Source organism: Aquarana catesbeiana, linkage group LG13 (genome assembly GCF_042186555.1).
Source record: "Aquarana catesbeiana isolate 2022-GZ linkage group LG13, ASM4218655v1, whole genome shotgun sequence".
In the NCBI taxonomy this organism is placed as follows: Eukaryota; Metazoa; Chordata; class Amphibia; order Anura; family Ranidae; genus Aquarana; species Aquarana catesbeiana.
This window is the reverse complement of record NC_133336.1, coordinates 229,683,328-229,701,793: the sequence shown is the minus strand read 5'-3', so window position 1 is coordinate 229,701,793 and position 18,466 is coordinate 229,683,328. Positions and strand designations below refer to the sequence as shown.

Genomic DNA, 18,466 nt, shown 5'->3' with positions numbered 1-18,466 from the left:
ATGAAATTTAAAGGGATATTACACTTTTATTGTTTGACTGTAAGCATTATTAAAATCACTGCTCCTGAAAAAATGGCCGTTTTTAAAACTTTTTTTTGCATTGATACATGTCCCCTGGGGCAGGACCCAGGTCCCCAAACACTTTTTATGACAATAACTTGCATATTAGCCTTTAAAATTAGCACTTTTGATTATTCATGTTCGTGTCCCATAGACTTTAACGGTGTTTGCGTGTTCGAATGAACTTTTTTCCTGTTCGCATGTTCTGGTGCAAACCGAACAGGGGGGTGTTCGGCTCATCCCTATTAACAAGTATCGCCAAATGAACACACACACAATACTGAAAGTATTCAAGACTTACATCCTGGTTATTTGCATATATATCAGAACATCCACATTGATTTAAAAAAATGTGGATGTTCTGATATATTCAAATGACCAGGCTGTAAGTCTTGAATACTTTCAGTATTGTGTGTGTGCTCATTTGGTGATACTTGTTAATGTTTAAATATCACTGATCATTTTACATTTGAATTCTATAGATATTATATTTCTTGTGAAAAACCCTGATGGAGGAGACAATATTCATCTCTGAAACGCGTTGGGTTCAGGAAGCTATATCTTTTCTTTGCATTCTTGTATTTATACATCCACGTTTACGTGCAATATTCTATATGCGTTTTTCAATGAATACTTGATATTTTTCAAACATTGTTTGCTTATGTGGTAGTGCCAGTAAAGTCCCACCCGTAGGGGGTTCCTCTTTGTTCCATGTAAGTCATGAAATGTCAATGAAAGAAACCTGGAGCAGCGCTCAAAGCAAGAAGACAAGACTTTCCCTGAGTGTCCAGCAATAGGGGTGACGGTGTCTGTATAAACTCATCCAGCATGCAAACCAGAGAGACTCCACTCTCCCGTCAATGCAGGCACTGACATACTTTTTTGAAAAAAAAAAGACTTTGGAAGACTCTAACATGGTGAGACCAGATGCCATTTCTGACAAAATTTCAGCAGAGACAGAATTGGTTATTTCAGTGCAAAATCAATTTTGGTGAAATCACTAATTCCTACTAGAAATATACTCACTGGTATTACAAGAGCCAAAGACTGAAGAAGAACACATAATTTTGCCACATATAAAGCATTAGTTAGATCTTATCTGGATTGTACCATTTAGTCTTGAGTACCAGTCCAAAATAAGGATCTCCTGGAACTGGGAAGAGTGCAAACAAATCAAAAGGAGCCGTGAGGACCTCGGTTTTGAGAATAGACTGAGGAAATTATAGAAAGGTATAGGTTTTTTATTACACGGTAAGTGTTTTTTATGGTCAGTACCAAATTTATATATTTTTAAAGATATTTTTTTTGCTATAGTCAGGTACTGTAGTGGCATTGGGAACAGTTGATTGGATAGTTGGGGACTTGGATGTGATGATTTTTCCCACTGCTTTGCCCTGTAAGAAACCAACAATTGAAAGAACTGGCTTGAGAAAAATTAGGGTTTTTTTATTTTATTTTTTTTATTTCTAGTTCTGTGTGTATTTAATTTTTTTAATACATACCTTTCTTGAATGTCTTCAGGCCAGTCTCCTCTGGCGTTGGGTTGTTCATTAAGATAAAAAGCCTTATGTATGCAGCACCCCCCCCAATACTTTCCTGAGCCCCACCTCTATCCAGCGATGTTTACAAGTGTCTCGGCTTTCCGGGACTCTCCCTCCTGGGTCCCATACTTTTTTTCTCTGTAATTAGTTCAAATCTTGTAACGCCATCTTTTTAAACACTTCCACATGGCCGTCATTCCCTTATGGAGTATTAAATAGAGATTTATTTCTCAAAGTGCTATGTGCATTAGTGTTATTCCCTACTGGCGCTTACTGGCGCTTCACCAGGTTTGGACAACATATGTTTTTGATTTATTACATACTATTATGTCCTACATTGGTATTGACAGTTTTATACTACTTATGTTTTAGCTTAGATTATGTAATATTATCACATTAGTACACATCTTTTTATATTATTTTGTATGTTATACTACATTGCTGTCATGCTGTTTGGTAAACTTGACAACCGGACGAGTTTCCTTATTATTTCCTATACCTTAACTAGTAGTATGCCATCTGATGTTTTTTCCACCTCCTCTATGTACAGCAGTATTTTGGATACATTGCATAATGTTTTTATCCTGTCTTTATGCTGACTGTTGTTAATTAAATCTATTTGTCTTGCTACGATATATGGTTCCTATGGTTACCGATATGCTATTTATTCCAGCATCAGTCACCCAGCCTCCAACACTTGAGGAAGTCACATGTCAGTGACGCAACACATCGGGAGCAGCCAGGGGACGTCACTTCCGGTCCCAGCTGCTATACTCATAGGAGTTGTTTTAACTGTAATGCCGTGTACACGATCTGACTTTCTGACGGGAAATGTTGGATGTAAGCTTATTGGCTGAAAATCCGACCGTGTGTTTGCTCCATCGAACATTTGTTGTCAGACTTTTCTCAAATTTTCCTGCCAACAAAACTTTGTTGTCTGACTTTCCGATCGTGTGTACATAAGTCAGTCGCACAAAAGTTCACGCATGCTCAGAATCAAGTACGAGCCGGAAGTACTTGGTCTTGTAAAACTAGCATCCATAATGGAGATATCACATGACTATTGAACTTCCTTTTTATCGGCTCGTCGTATGTCTTGTACGTCACCACGTTCCCACGTTCGTAATTGTTGGCCAACATTTGTGTGACCGTGTGTATGCAAGACAAGTTGGAGCCAACAACCTTAGAAAAAAAATCCACGGTTTTGTTGTCGGAAAGTCCGATCGTGTGTACGGGGCATAAAAGTCTACCTTTGTTTCTTAATAAATGTTTTGTTATATACTACACCATGAGGATTATCATTCTTATTACATGTGTGAGCCGATCGATTGCTACCACCTAATGAATAAAGTCTACTATATGGAGATTGAGTTTGCAGTTGATAAGTGTTACCTTTTGATTGAAGGTGAGCGACCATTGCACATGGGGGTGGAGTTTGTCTTGGATTGAGCACGGGAATATATGATTGCACTCATTTCACCTGGATCATTTTTTGGGAAGCACTATTATACAATTCACCAAGGAACTTTAATTGTTGTGTTTATTCACTTGTTTGCACAGGACTTTTGCAACACCATCCATTGTGGATATTTTCCATGACATATTATTTTCTGTTTGATATTTTTTCACTGTATTTTATGATATAGTTTCTTCTGCTGCTATATTTTGTCATTATTGTTTTATTTAGCGCCCCTCCATACTACAATTATATAGTTGTGGAATATAATTACTGCGGGGACAGAGTCAGAGAGGAGGTCTGTATTCCAGACTGATTTTTATTTTTAACTATGGCTGGGGCAGCATTAAGAAAATAAAGTTATCATGATTTTGGCTTTAATTTACCTTTCACGGAGATAAAGGATACATCCGAGTGCTTATGAACATTTGAACTATCATTGCTGTATATTTGTTTAGTACATTTGTACAGTCCAGACTGACTCATCGTTATATTAGGAATATGGAATGTGGAGTCAGATTCTGATGATTGTATCTCCTGATCATCCTTGTAGAATTTTGTGTTTATTGCATTAAAACTTTTTACATGATGACATCTCAGAGTCAGGGGGTCTCCTTCATATATGACAGATGGAGGTCTCTGCAGGATGACATAATCTGAAATGTAATAAAATGATACTTTAGGTTGTTCTATTCACACCCAACAATCTGTAATGATGGAGATGAGATGGATGACTCACTTATTATAACATTTAGGAAGATGGGATCACTGATATCACCACCGATGGTCTGGCACTGGTAATCTCCTCTGTCCTCCTCTACTGAAGATTTAATGATATGAAGTCTCTGTTGATCTCCAGGTATTGGTCTTTTATCTTTGTACCAGTGATAGGTCCGGGGCTCCTCTGGTACAGTAGACGGCACATTACATGTTAGAGTCACATCGTCATAGTATAATATATTCCCCCAGTTGGGTGTGAAGGTCACCACAGGTTTGATGGCCCCTCCTATAGAAGAAAAGAGATCACACAGAACACATAGAGAGCACAGTGTGCAGCAAAACACAGAGAGGTTGACACATTTTTTGTAAGAAAATAAGGTTTCATGCCTGTTTTTCAAAATGTTTTCCTAATTGATGTTTAAAAAAAAAACTGTCAGTTTCATAAAGCAAAGTGTGTGTTTGTGAATAAGTAAAAGTAGACATTTTAGAAGTAGGCAGTACGGGGGAACTGCCGGAAGATTGCATATTGATTCTCATGGGGGTTTGCTTCATCTCATGGCCAGAGGCTGAACTGCTTAAAAGGGCCCCATACTGTACACAAAAAATAATGTCTTCCAAGCTTTCCAGTGACACCTGTCCCGGCACTAACTACAGGGTCATTTTGGGGGAATAGTGCAGAGTAATGATTACTTTCCACCAGCTTTTCAAAACACACTTTACACTTTGCTCATGTCCGGCTTTAAAAAAAAGAGTATGGCACAAAGCTTTTTTGGTCCTACCTCTCTTCTGGGTCAGAAGAGTGCACTTGGTTTTGCACTCCCGTGACCAGTGGGGACTGGTGCTCAAAATTTTTTGGGGGGGCGCAAACAAACTGAACAATTCTGAAAAAAAACCCCATCAATTACAGTCTCACTGTGCCATCAAACGCAGCCACTGTGTCCATCAATTGCCGCCACTGTACCATCAAATGCAGCCACTGTGACATCCATCACAGCCACTGTGTCCATCAATTGCCACCACTGTGCCATCAAATGCAGCCACTGTGCCATCAAATGCTCCCACTGTTCCCCATCAAATGCTCCCACTGTGCCATCAAATGCTCCCACTGTGCCCCATCAAACGCAGCCACTGTGCCATATCAAATGCTCCCACTGTGCCATCAAATGCTGCCAGTATGCCCCCCCTGCCTGCCCGCCATCTGCCGGGCACTTACCCTGTCTCGGTGGGGCAGCGGGTGACGGCGGCAAGTGGTGTCCTCCATGCTTCTCGATGCTCCTCGATGTCTTCTCCCATTCTCTCTTCCCATCCTCTGCTATGATTGGACGCCTGATAGGCATCCAATCACAGTGCCTGTCATTTCAGCCAATCGGGTAACAGACCCGAGCACCTGATTGCCGGCTCGATCACCAAAGTCAGCACTCAAGCAGATACAGGAACACTGGTAAAAACTGCAGATCAGACAGCAACCAACTAGTACAGCTGCTGAACTTATATAGGCCACTTGGCGCAGTATAATTTGCAAATAAACGCACGCTTGCACATTTGCACATATGCACGCCTATGCACTGCAAGATAGTCACCCGCCGGGCCGCACCTGCCAATTTGTCTGCGCCATGGAGCTTCGATTGCACTATGACCAGCGTGTCCCTGACACATACGTAACTAATGATAGCCTAATTTCATGTGCTCACCATGTATCTGGATATAGAGCCCATCACTCATCTTCCTCACAGTGTCAGACCTCGTTCTCACTTCACAGGTATATTTCCCAGAATCCTCCAGCTGAGATGACTGCACTCTGTATGTATCAGATACATTGTATCCCCGCACAGTCCGTCCATCTCTGTAGAAGGCAAAGTACAGCTCTGTGCCGCCTCTGAGCGGATCCAGTCTGGTGTCACATCTCACCGTCATCTCATCTCCTTCTATTACCCTGGACGGGGTCACTTTTATTTCTGGAGGAGAGAAGAGCTCTGGAAGAGGAAATTGATAGAAATGACAAATGATGGGAATATATTAATTATTGTGTTGACAATTACACAATGCTTTGCAGGGACATAAAACAATTTATATCATATATATATTTATGTCTTTGGTTAAGTGGACCTGTTGTATCCACTATAGTATTACACAGTAATAGAGAACCTAGTAAGGTCAGACAATGGCGGTCTCCAGAGCTGAATGGAAGTCTTGGCACACATATACACTACACATCACTTCACAAGATATGGTGACAGGTTCCTCTAAGTGAGAATTTCTAGAATTCATGTGAATTTATCATCTTTTTAAGCCAAAATAAAAAACTTGTCCATATCTATCAGATCTGTACCTAGACAGGTTAGACCAATACCAATTTCCACAACACGGCTCATAATCACACATTGGGTATTGGCATATCTGAGAGTTTCAGTGTTTTCTGCTGATACCAGAAGGCCCAACCAAATGCTGTTTTTTTTATTTCAACAATGATAGAGAAGGATTCACAAGCATCTGTAGGTCAATGGCTTAATAGCAGCAGGCTATGGCAATATGCAGCTTCTAAAATGAACATGAAGAATGAGCAAAAATTAATGGTTTATCCAAAATTTTTATGATATTGGGACTTTTTTTGGATGTTTGCCAGTTTGTTTGTTTTTCTTTTCTTTTCTTTTTTTTTTCTTTTATTTTTTTTTTGGGGGGGGGGGGGGGGTAAAATTGGCTTTAAATGGCTCCTGGGGCAGCATTTCTCAACTTATAAAAACATTTAATGTTTTCATTTTCAATTTTTATATTTTATATTTTTTTAAATTTCATTTTTCATTTTTTTACATTTTTTTTTTTTTTTAGGGAATATATTGCTTTCTATGTGCACTCTGTATGCACCTATAAAGAAATGTAGTGCCAACACGCAGTGATGGATTTTTGTAAGTAAGTAGGTCTTGAAATGACAATGAAAGAAACCTGGAGCAGCGCTCAAAGCAAGAAGACAAGACTTTCTCTGAGTGTCCAGCAATAGGGGTGACGGTGTCTGTATAAACACATCCAGCATGCAGACCAGAGAGACTCCACTCTCCCGTCAATGCAGGCACTGACATACTTATGCCCCGTACACATGGTCTAATTTTCCAACGGGAAGTGTTGGATGCTTGTTGGCTGAAAGTCTGACCGTGTGTACGCTCCATCGAACATTTGTTGTCGGACTTTCCGCCAACAAATGTTTGCTAGAAGGTTCTCAAATTTTTTGCCAGCAAAACTTTGTTGTTGGAATTTCCGATCGTGTGTACACAAGTCCGTCGTACAAAGGTTCACGCATGCTCGGAATCAAGCAGAAGGACCCGCACTGGCTATTGAACTTCCTTTTTCTCGGCTTGTCGTACGTCTTGTACGTCACCGCATTCTCATGTTTGTAATTGTTGGCCAACATTTGTGTGACCGTGTGTATGCAAGACAAGTTTGAGCCAACAGCCTTCAAATAAAATTCCACGGTTTTGTTGTCGGAAAGTCCGATCGTGTGTATGAGGTATTAGGTTTTTGAAAAAAAAAAAGACTTTGGAAGACTCTAACATGGTGAGACCAGACGCTATTTCTGAATTTTTTTTAGCAAAGACAGAATTGGTTATTTCAGTGCAAAATCAATCATCAAAAAAAAAAAAAAAATCATCAATTTTGGTGAAATCACTCATTCCTACTAAAAAATATATTCTCTGGTACTAAAAGAGCCAAAGACTGAAGAAGAACACATAATTTTGCCACATATAAAGCATTAGTTAGATCTTGTCTGGATTGTACCATTTCGTTTTGAGTACCAGTCCAAAATAAGGATCACCTGGAACTGGGAAGAGTGCAAAGAAATTAAAAGGAGCCGTGAGGACCTCGGTTATGAGAATAGACTGAGGAAATTATAGAAATGTATAGTTTTTTTGTTACACAGTTATGCCCGTACATGCGGTCGGACATTGATCGGACATTCCGACAACAAAATCCTAGGATTTTTTCCGACGGATGTTGGCTCAAACTTGTCTTGCATACACACGGTCACACAAAGTTGTCGGAAAATCCGATCATTCTGAACGCGGTGACGTAAAACACGTAAGTCGGGACTATAAACGGGGCAGTAGCCAATAGCTTTCATCTCTTTATTTATTCTGAGCATGCGTGGCACTTTGTGCGTCGGATTTGTGTACACACGATCAGAAATTCCGACAACGGATTTTGTTGTCGGAAAATTTCATAGCCTGCTCTCAAACTTTGTGTGTCGGAAAATCCGATGGAAAATGTGTGATGGAGCCCACACACGGTCGGAATTTCCGACAACAAGGTCCTATCACACATTTTCTGTTGGAAAATCCGACCGTGTGTACGGGGCATAAGTGTTTTATGGTCAGTACCAAATTTATATATTTTTAAAGATATTGTTTTTTTGCTGTAGTCAAGTACTGTAGTGGCATAGGGAACAATTGATTGGATAGTTGGGGACTTGGATGTGATGATTTTTCCCACTGCTTTGCCCTGTAAGAAACCAACAATTCAAAGAACTGTCTTGAGAAAAGTTTTATTTTTTTTATTTATTTTTATTTATTTATTTATTTTTAGTTCTGTGTGTATTTAATTTTTTTAATACTTACCTTTCTTGAATGTATTCAGGCCAGTCTCCTCTGGCGTTGGGTTGTTCCCAATGATGCAGAGAGGGGTGCTGATGCTGGTCTTTGCCTCATTACACTGTGAGTGCAGGGCATGGGGGTAACACTCCCTGGGAGGATGGGGGGGGGGAGTCCTCAACCTTTCAGGCTTAAAGTGGTTGTCAGAAGGTTTTTTATCTTAATGCATTATATTCATTAAGATAAAAAGCCTTATGTGTGCAGGAGCCCCCCCCCCCAATACTTTCCTGAGCCCCATCTCTATCCAGCAATGTGCACAGGTGTCTCCGCAACTCTCCCTCCTGGGTCCCATACTCTTTTTATCTGTAATTAGTTCAAGTCTTGTAACGCCATCTTTTTAAACACTTCCACATGGCCGTCATTGCCTTATGGAGGATTAAATAGAGATTTTACTTCTCAAAGTGCTATGTGCATTAGTGTTATTCCCTACCGCTCCTCTTACTGGCGCTTCACCAGGTTTGGACAACATATGTTTTTGATTTATTACATACTATTATATCCTGCATTGGTACTGACAGTTTTATACTACTTATGTTTTAGCTTAGATTATGTAATATTATCACATTAGTATATATCTTTTTATATTATTTTGTAGTTTATACTACATTGCTGCCATGCCGTTTAGTAAACTTGACAACCGGACGAGTTTTTTTTATTATTTCCTATACCTTAACTAGTAGTATGAAATCTGATGTTTTTGCACCTCCTGTATGTACAGCAGTATTTTGGACACATTGCATCATGTTTTTTATCATGTCTTTATGCTGACTGTTGTTAATTAAATCTATTTGTCTTGCTACGATATATGGTTCCTATGGTTACTGATATGCTATTTATTCCGGCATCAGTCACCCAGCCTCCAACCCTTGAGGAAGTCACGTGTCAGTGACGCAACACATCGGGAGGAGCTAGGTGAAGTCACTTCCGGTCCCAGCTGCTATACTCATAGCAGTTGTTTTAACTGTAATGCCGCGTACACACGATCGGACTTTCCGACGGAAAATGTTGGATGTGAGCTTGTTGGCTGAAAATCCGACCGTGTGTTTGCTCCATCGAACATTTGTTGTCGGACTTTCCGCCAACAAATGTTGGCTAGCAGGTTCTCAAATTTTCCTGCCAACAAAACTTTGTTGTCTGACTTTCCGATCATGTGCACACAAGTCCATCGCACAAAAGTTCACGCATGCTCGGAATCAAGTACGAACCGGAAGTACTCGGTCTTGTAAAACTAGCGTCCGTAATGGAGATATCACATGACTATTGAACTTCCTTTTTATCGGCTCGCCATACGTCTTGTACGTCACCACGTTCCCACATTCGTAATTGTTGACCAACAATTGTGTGACCGTGTGTATACAAGACAAGTTGGAGCCAACAACCTTGGGGCATAAATCTACCTTTCTTTCTTAATAAATGTATTGTTATATACTACACCATGAGGATTAACATTCTTATTACATGTGTGAGACGATCAATTGCTACCACCTAATGAATAAAGTCTACTATATGGAGATTGAGTTTGCAGTTGATAAGTGTTACCTTTTGATTGAAGGTGAGCGACCATTGCACATGGTGGTGGAGTTTGTCTTGGATTGAGCACGGGAATATATGATTGCTCTCATTTCACCTGGATCATTTTTTGGGAAGCACTATTATACAATTCACCAAGGAACTTTAATTATTGTGTTTTTTCACTTGTTTGCACAGGACTTTTGCAACACCATTCATTGTGGATATTTTCCATGACATATTATTTTATGTTTGATATATTTTCACTGTATTTTATGATATAGTTTCTTCTGCTGCTATATTTTGTCATTATTGTTTTATTTAGCGCCCCTCCATATTACAATTATATAGTTGCGGAATATAATTACTGCGGGGACAGAGTCAGAAAGGAGGTCGGTATTCCAGACTGATTTTTTATTTTTAACTATGGCTGGAGCAGCATTAAGAAAATAAAGTTGTCATGATTTTGGCTTTAATTTACCTTTCACAGAGATAAAGGATACATCTGAGTGTTCTTGCACTCTTGAACTATCAGAACGTTGTATTTGTTTAGTACATTTGTACAGTCCAGACCGACTCATCGTTATATTAGGAATATGGAATGTGGAGTCAGATTCTGATGATTTTATCTCCTGATTATCCTTGCAGAATTTTGTGTTTATTGCAATAAAATCTCTTGTATGATGACATCTCAGAGTCAGGGGGTCTCCTTCATATATGGCAGATGGAGGTCTCTGCAGGATGACATAATCTGAAATGTAATAAAATTATACTTTAGGTTGTTCTATTCACACCCAACAATCTGTAATGATGGAGATGAGATGGATGACTCACAATATGTAACATCTAGAAAGACGGGATCACTGATATCACCACCGATGGTCTGGCACTGGTAATCTCCTCTGTCCTCCACTACTGAATATGTTATATGAAGTCTCTGTTGATCTCCAGGTATTGGTCTCTTATCTTTGTACCAGTGATAGGTCCGGGGCTCCTCTGGTACAGTAGGAGGCACATTACATGTTAGAGTCACATTGTCTTTATGTATTACATTCCCCCAGTTGGGTGTGAAGGTCACCACAGGTTTGATGGCCCCTCCTATAGAAGAAAAGAGATCACACAGAACACATAGAGAGCACAGTGTGCAGCAAAACACAGATAGGTGGACACATTATTTGTAAAAAAATAAGGTTTCATGTCTGTTTTTTAAAATATTTTCTAGATTGATGATTAAAAAAAAAAACTGTCAGTTTCATAAAGTAAAATGTGCGTTTGTGAATAAGTAAAAGTAGACATTTTAGAAGTAGGCAGTACGGGGGAACTGCCGGAAGATTGCATATTGATTCTCATGGGGGTTTGCATCACTTCATGGCCAGAGGCTGAACTGCTTAAAAGGGCCCCATACTGTACACAAAAAAATTATGTCTTACAAGCTTTCCACTGACAACTGTCCCGGCACTAACTACAGGCTCATTTTGGGGGAATAGTGCAGAGTAATGATTACTTTCCACCAGCTTTTCAAAACACACTTTACACTTTGCTCATGACCAGCTTTAAAAAAGTATGGCACAAAGCTTTTTTGGTCCTACCTCTCTTCTGCGTCAGAAGAGTGCACTTGGTTTTGCACTCCCGTGACCAGTGGCAACTGGTGCTCGAAATTTTTTGGGGGGGGCGCAAACAAACTGAACAATTCTGAAAAAAAACCCCATCAATTACAGCCTCACTGTGTCATCAAACACAGCCACTGTGCCCATCAATTGCCGCCACTGTACCATCAAACGCAGCCACTCTGACATCCATCACAGCCACTGTGTCCATCAATTGTCACCACTGTGCCATCAAACGCAGCCACTGTGCCATCAAATGCAGCCACTGTGCCATCAAATGCTCCCACTGTGCCATCAAATGCTCCCACTGTGCCATCAAATGCTTCCACTGTGCCCCATCAAACGCAGCCACTGTGCCATATCAAATGCTCCCACTGTGCCCCATCAAATGCTTCCACTGTGCCATCAAATGCTCCCATTGTGCCATCAAATGCCCCCACTGTGACATCAAATGCTCCCATTGTGCCCCATCAAACGCAGCCACTGTGCCATATCAAATGCTCTCACTGTGCCATCAAACGCAGCCACTGTGCCATCAAATGCGCCCACTGTGCCATCAAATGCTCCCACTGTGCCCCATCAAACGCAGCCACTGTGCCATATCAAATGCTCCCACTGTGTCCCATCAAAATGCTCCCACTGTGCCATCAAATGCTCCCACTGTGCTCTATCAAATGCAGCCACTGTGCCATATCCAATGCTCCCACTGTGCCCATCAAATGCTGCCAGTGTTCCCCCCTAGCCTGCCCACCATCTGCCCGGCACTTACCCTGTCTCGGTGGGGCAGCGGGTGAAGGCGGCAAGTGGTGTCCTCCATGCTTCTCGATGCTCCTCGATGTCTTCTCCCATTCTCTCTTCCCATCCTCTGCTATGATTGGACGCCTGATAGGCATCCAATCACAGCGCCTGTCGTTTCAGCCAATCAGGTAACAGACCTGAGCACCTGATTGCCGGCTCGATCACCAAAGTCAGCACTCAAGCAGATACATGAACACTGGTAAAAGCTGCAGATCAGACAGCAACCAACTAGTACAGCTGCTGAACTTATATAGGCCACTTGGCGCAGTATAATTTGCAAATAAACGCACGCTTGCACATTTGCATATATGCACGCCTATGCACTGCAAGATGGTCACCCGCCGGGCCGCACCTGCCAATTTGTCTGCGCCATGGAGCTTCGACTGCACTATGACCAGCGTGTCCCTGACACATACGTAACTAATGATGGCCTAATTTCATGTGCTCACCATGTATCTGGATATAGAGCCCATCACTCATCTTCCTCACAGTGTCAGACGCCGTCCTCACTTCACAGGTATATTTCCCAGAATCCTCCAGCTGAGATGACCGCACTCTGTATGTATCAGATACATTGTATCCCCGCACAGTCCGTCCATCTCTGTAGAAGGCAAAGTGCAGCTCTGTGTTGCCTCTGAGTGGATCCAGTCCAGTGTCACATCTCACCGTCATCTCATCTTCTTCTATTACCCTGGACGGGGTCACTTTTATTTCTGGAGGAGAGAAAAGCTCTGGAAGAAGAAATTGATAAAAATTATAAATTCTGGGAAGATATTAATTATTGTGTTGACAATTACACAATGCTTTGCAGTGACATAAAACAATGTATATCATGTATATATTTATGTCTTTGGTTAAGTGGACCTGTTGTATCCACTATAGTATTACACAGTAATAGAGAACCTAGTAAGGTCAGACAATGGCGGTCTCCAGAGCTGAATGGACATCGTGGCACACATATACACTACACATCACTTCGCAAGATATGGTGACAGGTTCCTCTAAGTGAGAATTTCTAGAATTCAGGTGAATTTATCATGTTTTTGGGCCAAAATAAAAAACTTGTCCATATCTATCAGATCTGTACGTGGACAGGTTAGACCAATACCAACTTTCACAACACGGCTCATCACACATTGGGTATTGGCATATCTGAGAGTTTCAGTGTTTTCTGCTGATATCAAAAAACCCAAACAAATGCCGTTTTCTTTTTTTTTCAACAATGATAGAGAAGGATTCACAAGCATCTGTAGGTCAATGGCTTAATAGCAGCAGGCTATGGCAATATGCAACTTCTAAAAGGAACATGAAGAATGAGCAAAAATTAATGGTTTATCCAACATTTTTATGATATTGGGACTTTTTTTGGATGTTTGCCAGTTTGTTTGTTTTTCTTTTAGTTTTTTTTTATTTATTTTTTTGGGGTGGGGGTGGGGGGGTAAAATTGGCTTTAAATGGCTCCTGGGGCAGCATTTTTCAACTTATAAAAACATTTAATGTTTTCATTTTCAATTTTTACATTTTACATTTTTTTAAATTTCATTTTTAATTTTTTTTTTTTTGTAAGTAAGTAAGTCATGAAATGACAATGAAAGAAACCTGGAGCAGCGCTCAAAGCAAGAAGACACGACTTTCCCTGAGTGTCCAGCAATAGGGGTGACGGTGTGTGTATAAACTCATCCAGCATGCAAACCAGAGAGTCTCCACTCTCCCGTCAATGCAGGCACTGACATACTTATGCCCCGTACACAGGGTCGGATTTTCCAACGGGAAGTGTTGGATGCTTGTTGGCTGAAAGTCTGACTGTGTGTACGCTCCATCGAACATTTGTTGGCGGACTTTCCGCCAACAAATGTTTGCTAGAAGGTTCTCAAATTTTCTGCCAGCAAAACTTTGTTGTCGGAATTTCCGTTCGTGTTTACACAAGTCAGTTGTACAAAGGTTCACGCATGCTCGGAATCAAGCAGAAGGAGCCGCACTGGCTATTGAACTTCCTTTTTCTCGGCTTGTCGTACGTCTTGTACGTCACCTCGTTCTCACATTTGTAGTTGTTGGCCAACATTTGTGTGACCGTGTGTATACAAGACAAGTTTGAGCCAACAACCTTTGAATAAAATTCCACGGTTTTGTTGTCAGAAAGTCCGATCGTGTGTATGAGGTATTAGGTTTTTGAAAAAAAAAATGACTTTGGAAGACTCTAGCATGGTGAGACCAGACGCTATTTCTGAAAAAATTTTAGCAGAGACAGAATTGGTTATTTCAGTGCAAAATCAATTTTGGTGAAATCACTCATTCCTACTAAAAAAGATATTCTCTGGTACTAAAAGAGCCAAAGGCTGAAGAAGAACACATAATTTTGCCACATATAAAGCATTAGTTAGACTTTGTCGGGATTGTACCATTTCGTTTTGAGTACCAGTCCAAAATAAGGATCTCCTGGAACTGGGAAGAGTGCAAAGAAATTAAAAGGAGCCGTGAGGAGCTCGGTTATGAGAATAGACTGAGGAAATTATAGAAATGTATAGTTTTTTTTGTTACACAGTACGGTCAGTACCAAATTGATATATTTTTAAAGATATTTTTTTTTTTTGCTGTAGTCAAGTACTGTAGTGGCATAGGGAACAATTGATTGGATGGTTGGGGACTTGGGTGTGATGATTTTTCTCACTGCTTTGCCCTGTAAGAAACCAACAATTCAAAGAACTGTCTTGAATTTTTTAAATTTTCATTTATTTATTTTTTTTTAGTTCTGTGTGTTTTTATTTTTTTTCATACTTACCTTTCTTGAATGTATTCAGGCCAGTCTCCTCTGGTGTTGGGTCAGAAGGTTTTTTATCTTAATGCATTCTATGCATTAAGATAAAAAGCCTTATGTGTGCAGCAGCCCCCCCTCCCAATACTTTCCTGAGCCCCATCTCTATCCAGCAATGTGCACGGGTGTCTCCGCGACTCTCCCTCCAGGGTCCCATACTTTTTTTATCTGTAATTAGTTCAAATCTTGTAACGCCATCTTTTTAAACACTTCCACATGGCCGTCATTCCCTTATGGAGGATTAAATAGAGATTTACTTCTCAAAGTGCTATGTGCATTAGTGTTATTCCCTACCGCTCTTCTTAATGGCGCTTCACCAGGTTTGGACAACATATGTTTTTGATTTATTACATACTATTATGTCCTACATTGGTATCGACAGTTTTATACTACTTATGTTTTAGCTTAGATTATGTAATATTATCACATTAGTACACATCTTTTTATATTATTTTGTAGTTTATACTACATTGCTGCCATGCTGTTTGGTAAACTTGACAACCGCACGAGTTTCCTTATTATTTCCTACACCTTAACTACTAGTATGCCATCTGATGTTTTTTCCACCTCCTGTATGTATAGAAGTATTTTGGATGCATTGGATCATGTTTTTTATCATGTCTTTATGCTGACTGTAGTTAATGAAATGTGTTTGCTTTGCTACGATATACGGTTCCTATGGTTAACGATATGCTGCTATTTATTCCAGCATCAGTCACCCAGCCTCCAACCCTTAAGGAAGACACGTGTCAGTGATGCAACGCGTCGGGAGGAGCCAGGTGACGTCACTTGGGGTCACGGCCGACGGTAAGTTCGGTGTTTCCAGCTATCTGTTTGCGTGTGACCCCACGGTCCCAGCTGCTATACTCATAGCAGTTGTTTTAACTGTAATGCCGCGTACACACGATCAGACTTTCTGACAGAAAATGTTGGATGTGAGCTTGTTGGCTGAAAGTCCAACCGTGTGTTTGCTCCATCGAACATTTGTTGTCGGACTTTCTGCCAACAAATGTTGGCTAGCAGGTTCTCAAATTTTCCTGCCAACAAAACTTTGTTGTCGGACTTTCCGATCGTGTGTACACAAGTCTGTCGCACAAAAGTTCATGCATGCTCGGAATTAAGTACGAGCCGAAAGTTCTCGGTCTTGTAAAACTAGCGTTCACATGACTTTTGAACTTCCTTTTTATCGGCTCGTCGTACGTCTTGTACGTCACCACGGTCCCACGTTCGTAATTGTTGGCCAACATTTGTGTGACCGTGTGTATGCAAGACAAGTTGGAGCCAACAACCTTAGAAAAAAAATCCACTTTTTTTTGTCGGAAAGTCCGATCGTGTGTACGGGGCTTAAGTCTACCTTTGTTTCTTAATAAATGTATTGTTATATACTCCACCATGAGGATTATCATTTTTATTACATGTGTGAGCCGATCGATTGCTACCACCTAATGAATAAAGTCTACTATATGGAGATCGAGTTTTCAGTTGATACGTGTTACCTTTTGATTGAAGGTGAGCGACCATTGCACATGGTGGTGGAGTTCGTCTTGGATTGAGCACGGGAATATATGATTGCTCCTATTTCACCTGGATCATTTTTTTGGGAAGCACTATTATACAATTCACCAAGGAACTTTAATTATTGTGTTTATTCACTTGATATTTTTTCACTGTATTTTATGATACCGTTTCTTCTGCTGCTATATTTTGTCATTATTGTTTTATTTAGCGCCCCTCCATATTACAATTATATAGTTGTGGAATATAATTACTGCGGGGACAGAGAGGAGGTCTGTATTCCAGACTGATTTTTATTTTTAACTATGGCTGGAGCAGCATTAAGAAAATAAAGTTATCATGATTTTGGCTTTAATTTACCTTTCACAGAGATAAAGGATACATCCGAGTGCTCATGAACATTTGAACTATCAGAACGTTGTATTTGTTTCGTACATTTGTATAGTCCAGACTGACTCCTCGTTATATTAGGAATATGGAATGTGGAGTCAGATTTTGATGATTTTATCTCCTGATCATCCTTGTAGAATTTTGTGTTTATTGCGTTAAAATCTCTTGTATGATGACATCTCAGAGTCAGGGGGTCTCCTTCATATATGGCAGATGGAGGTCTCTGCAGGATGAGATAATCTGAAATGTAATAAAATGATACTTTAGGTTGTTCTATTCACACCCAACCATCTGTAATGATGGAGATGAGATGGATGACTCACTCAGTATAGCTGAAATTAAAAATAGGGTCACCCAAGCAATGATACATAGCAAAATCGAAGAGAAAATTCTAGATAAAGTCCCTCAGCACGCCAAAATCTGGCAACCGTGGATTGAGCATTTCCTACCAGCTGGTGTTGACGAACACCTGTTGGGATTCTGAATCTGTTCTAACCTAAACCTAAGATCTCGACACCACACCTTTGCCCATGCGATCCGACCGACCCACATCCACCCTTCCTGCTTTCCCTTTTCCCCTTTTTCAGACTCTCTCCTTTCAATCCATTGCTACCCCCCCCTCCCCTCTTTCTTTTTTCTCTCTCCTTTCTTCTTCTACTAATATCTATTGGTAGAGTACTCTGTCTTATATAATGGTCCTGGCGGCCCTCATGTCTGTTCTCTAGGGGGGCGGCCGGCACCTTAACATGTTCATTTGGGGGACCCTGTTCCCTCTCACTTTCTGCAATCTTACCTAAATCATGTCAACCTGTTATCTGACTGCGTATTAATTTTTTTGTAAAATTCCCTATTCTCCATTATGTCAATGTTACATTGTTTGACTGTGATATGCACTGTTTTATGCTAACTTGCTACCCTTACTGTAATGTATGGAACAGTTGCTTGTTAATTACCAATAAAATATTTGAAACGAGATGGATGACTCACTGTGTGTAACATCTAGGAAGACGGGATCACTGATATCACCACCGATGGTCTGGCACTGGTAATCTCCTCTGTCCTCCTCTACTAAAGATCTAATGATATGAAGTCTCTGTTGATCTCCAGGTATTGGTCTCTTATCTTTGTACCAGTGATAGGTCCGGGGCTCCTCTGGTACAGTAGAGGGCACATCACATGTTAGAGTCACATTGTCTTTGTATAGTACATTCCCCCAGTTGGGTGTGAAGGTCACCACAGGTTTGATGGCCCCTCCTATAGAAGAAAATAGATCACACAGAACACATAGAGAGCACAGTGTGCAGCAAAACACAGAGAGGTGGACACATTTTTTGTAAGAAAATAAGGTTAGGCTGAACTGCTTAAAAGGGCCCCATACTGTACACAAAAAATAATGTCTTCCAAGCTTTCCAGTGACACCT

General features: G+C 40.5%; 1 protein-coding gene across 1 annotated transcript in view; it reads right to left on the bottom strand.

The window, feature by feature from the left end:
• Window positions 1-18,466, bottom strand: part of LOC141116689 (Fc receptor-like protein 3) — a 76,765-nt gene that overhangs the window by 50,112 nt on the left and 8,187 nt on the right. Inside the window, exons 3-8 of the mRNA XM_073609079.1 lie at window positions 18,033-18,299; window positions 17,016-17,285; window positions 12,778-13,059; window positions 10,758-11,021; window positions 10,405-10,674; window positions 5,469-5,750 (exon numbers count right to left, since the gene is read on the bottom strand). Of these exons, the coding sequence (XP_073465180.1) occupies window positions 5,469-5,750; window positions 10,405-10,674; window positions 10,758-11,021; window positions 12,778-13,059; window positions 17,016-17,285; window positions 18,033-18,299 (1,635 nt within the window). The remainder of the gene's footprint in view (window positions 1-5,468; window positions 5,751-10,404; window positions 10,675-10,757; window positions 11,022-12,777; window positions 13,060-17,015; window positions 17,286-18,032; window positions 18,300-18,466) is intronic.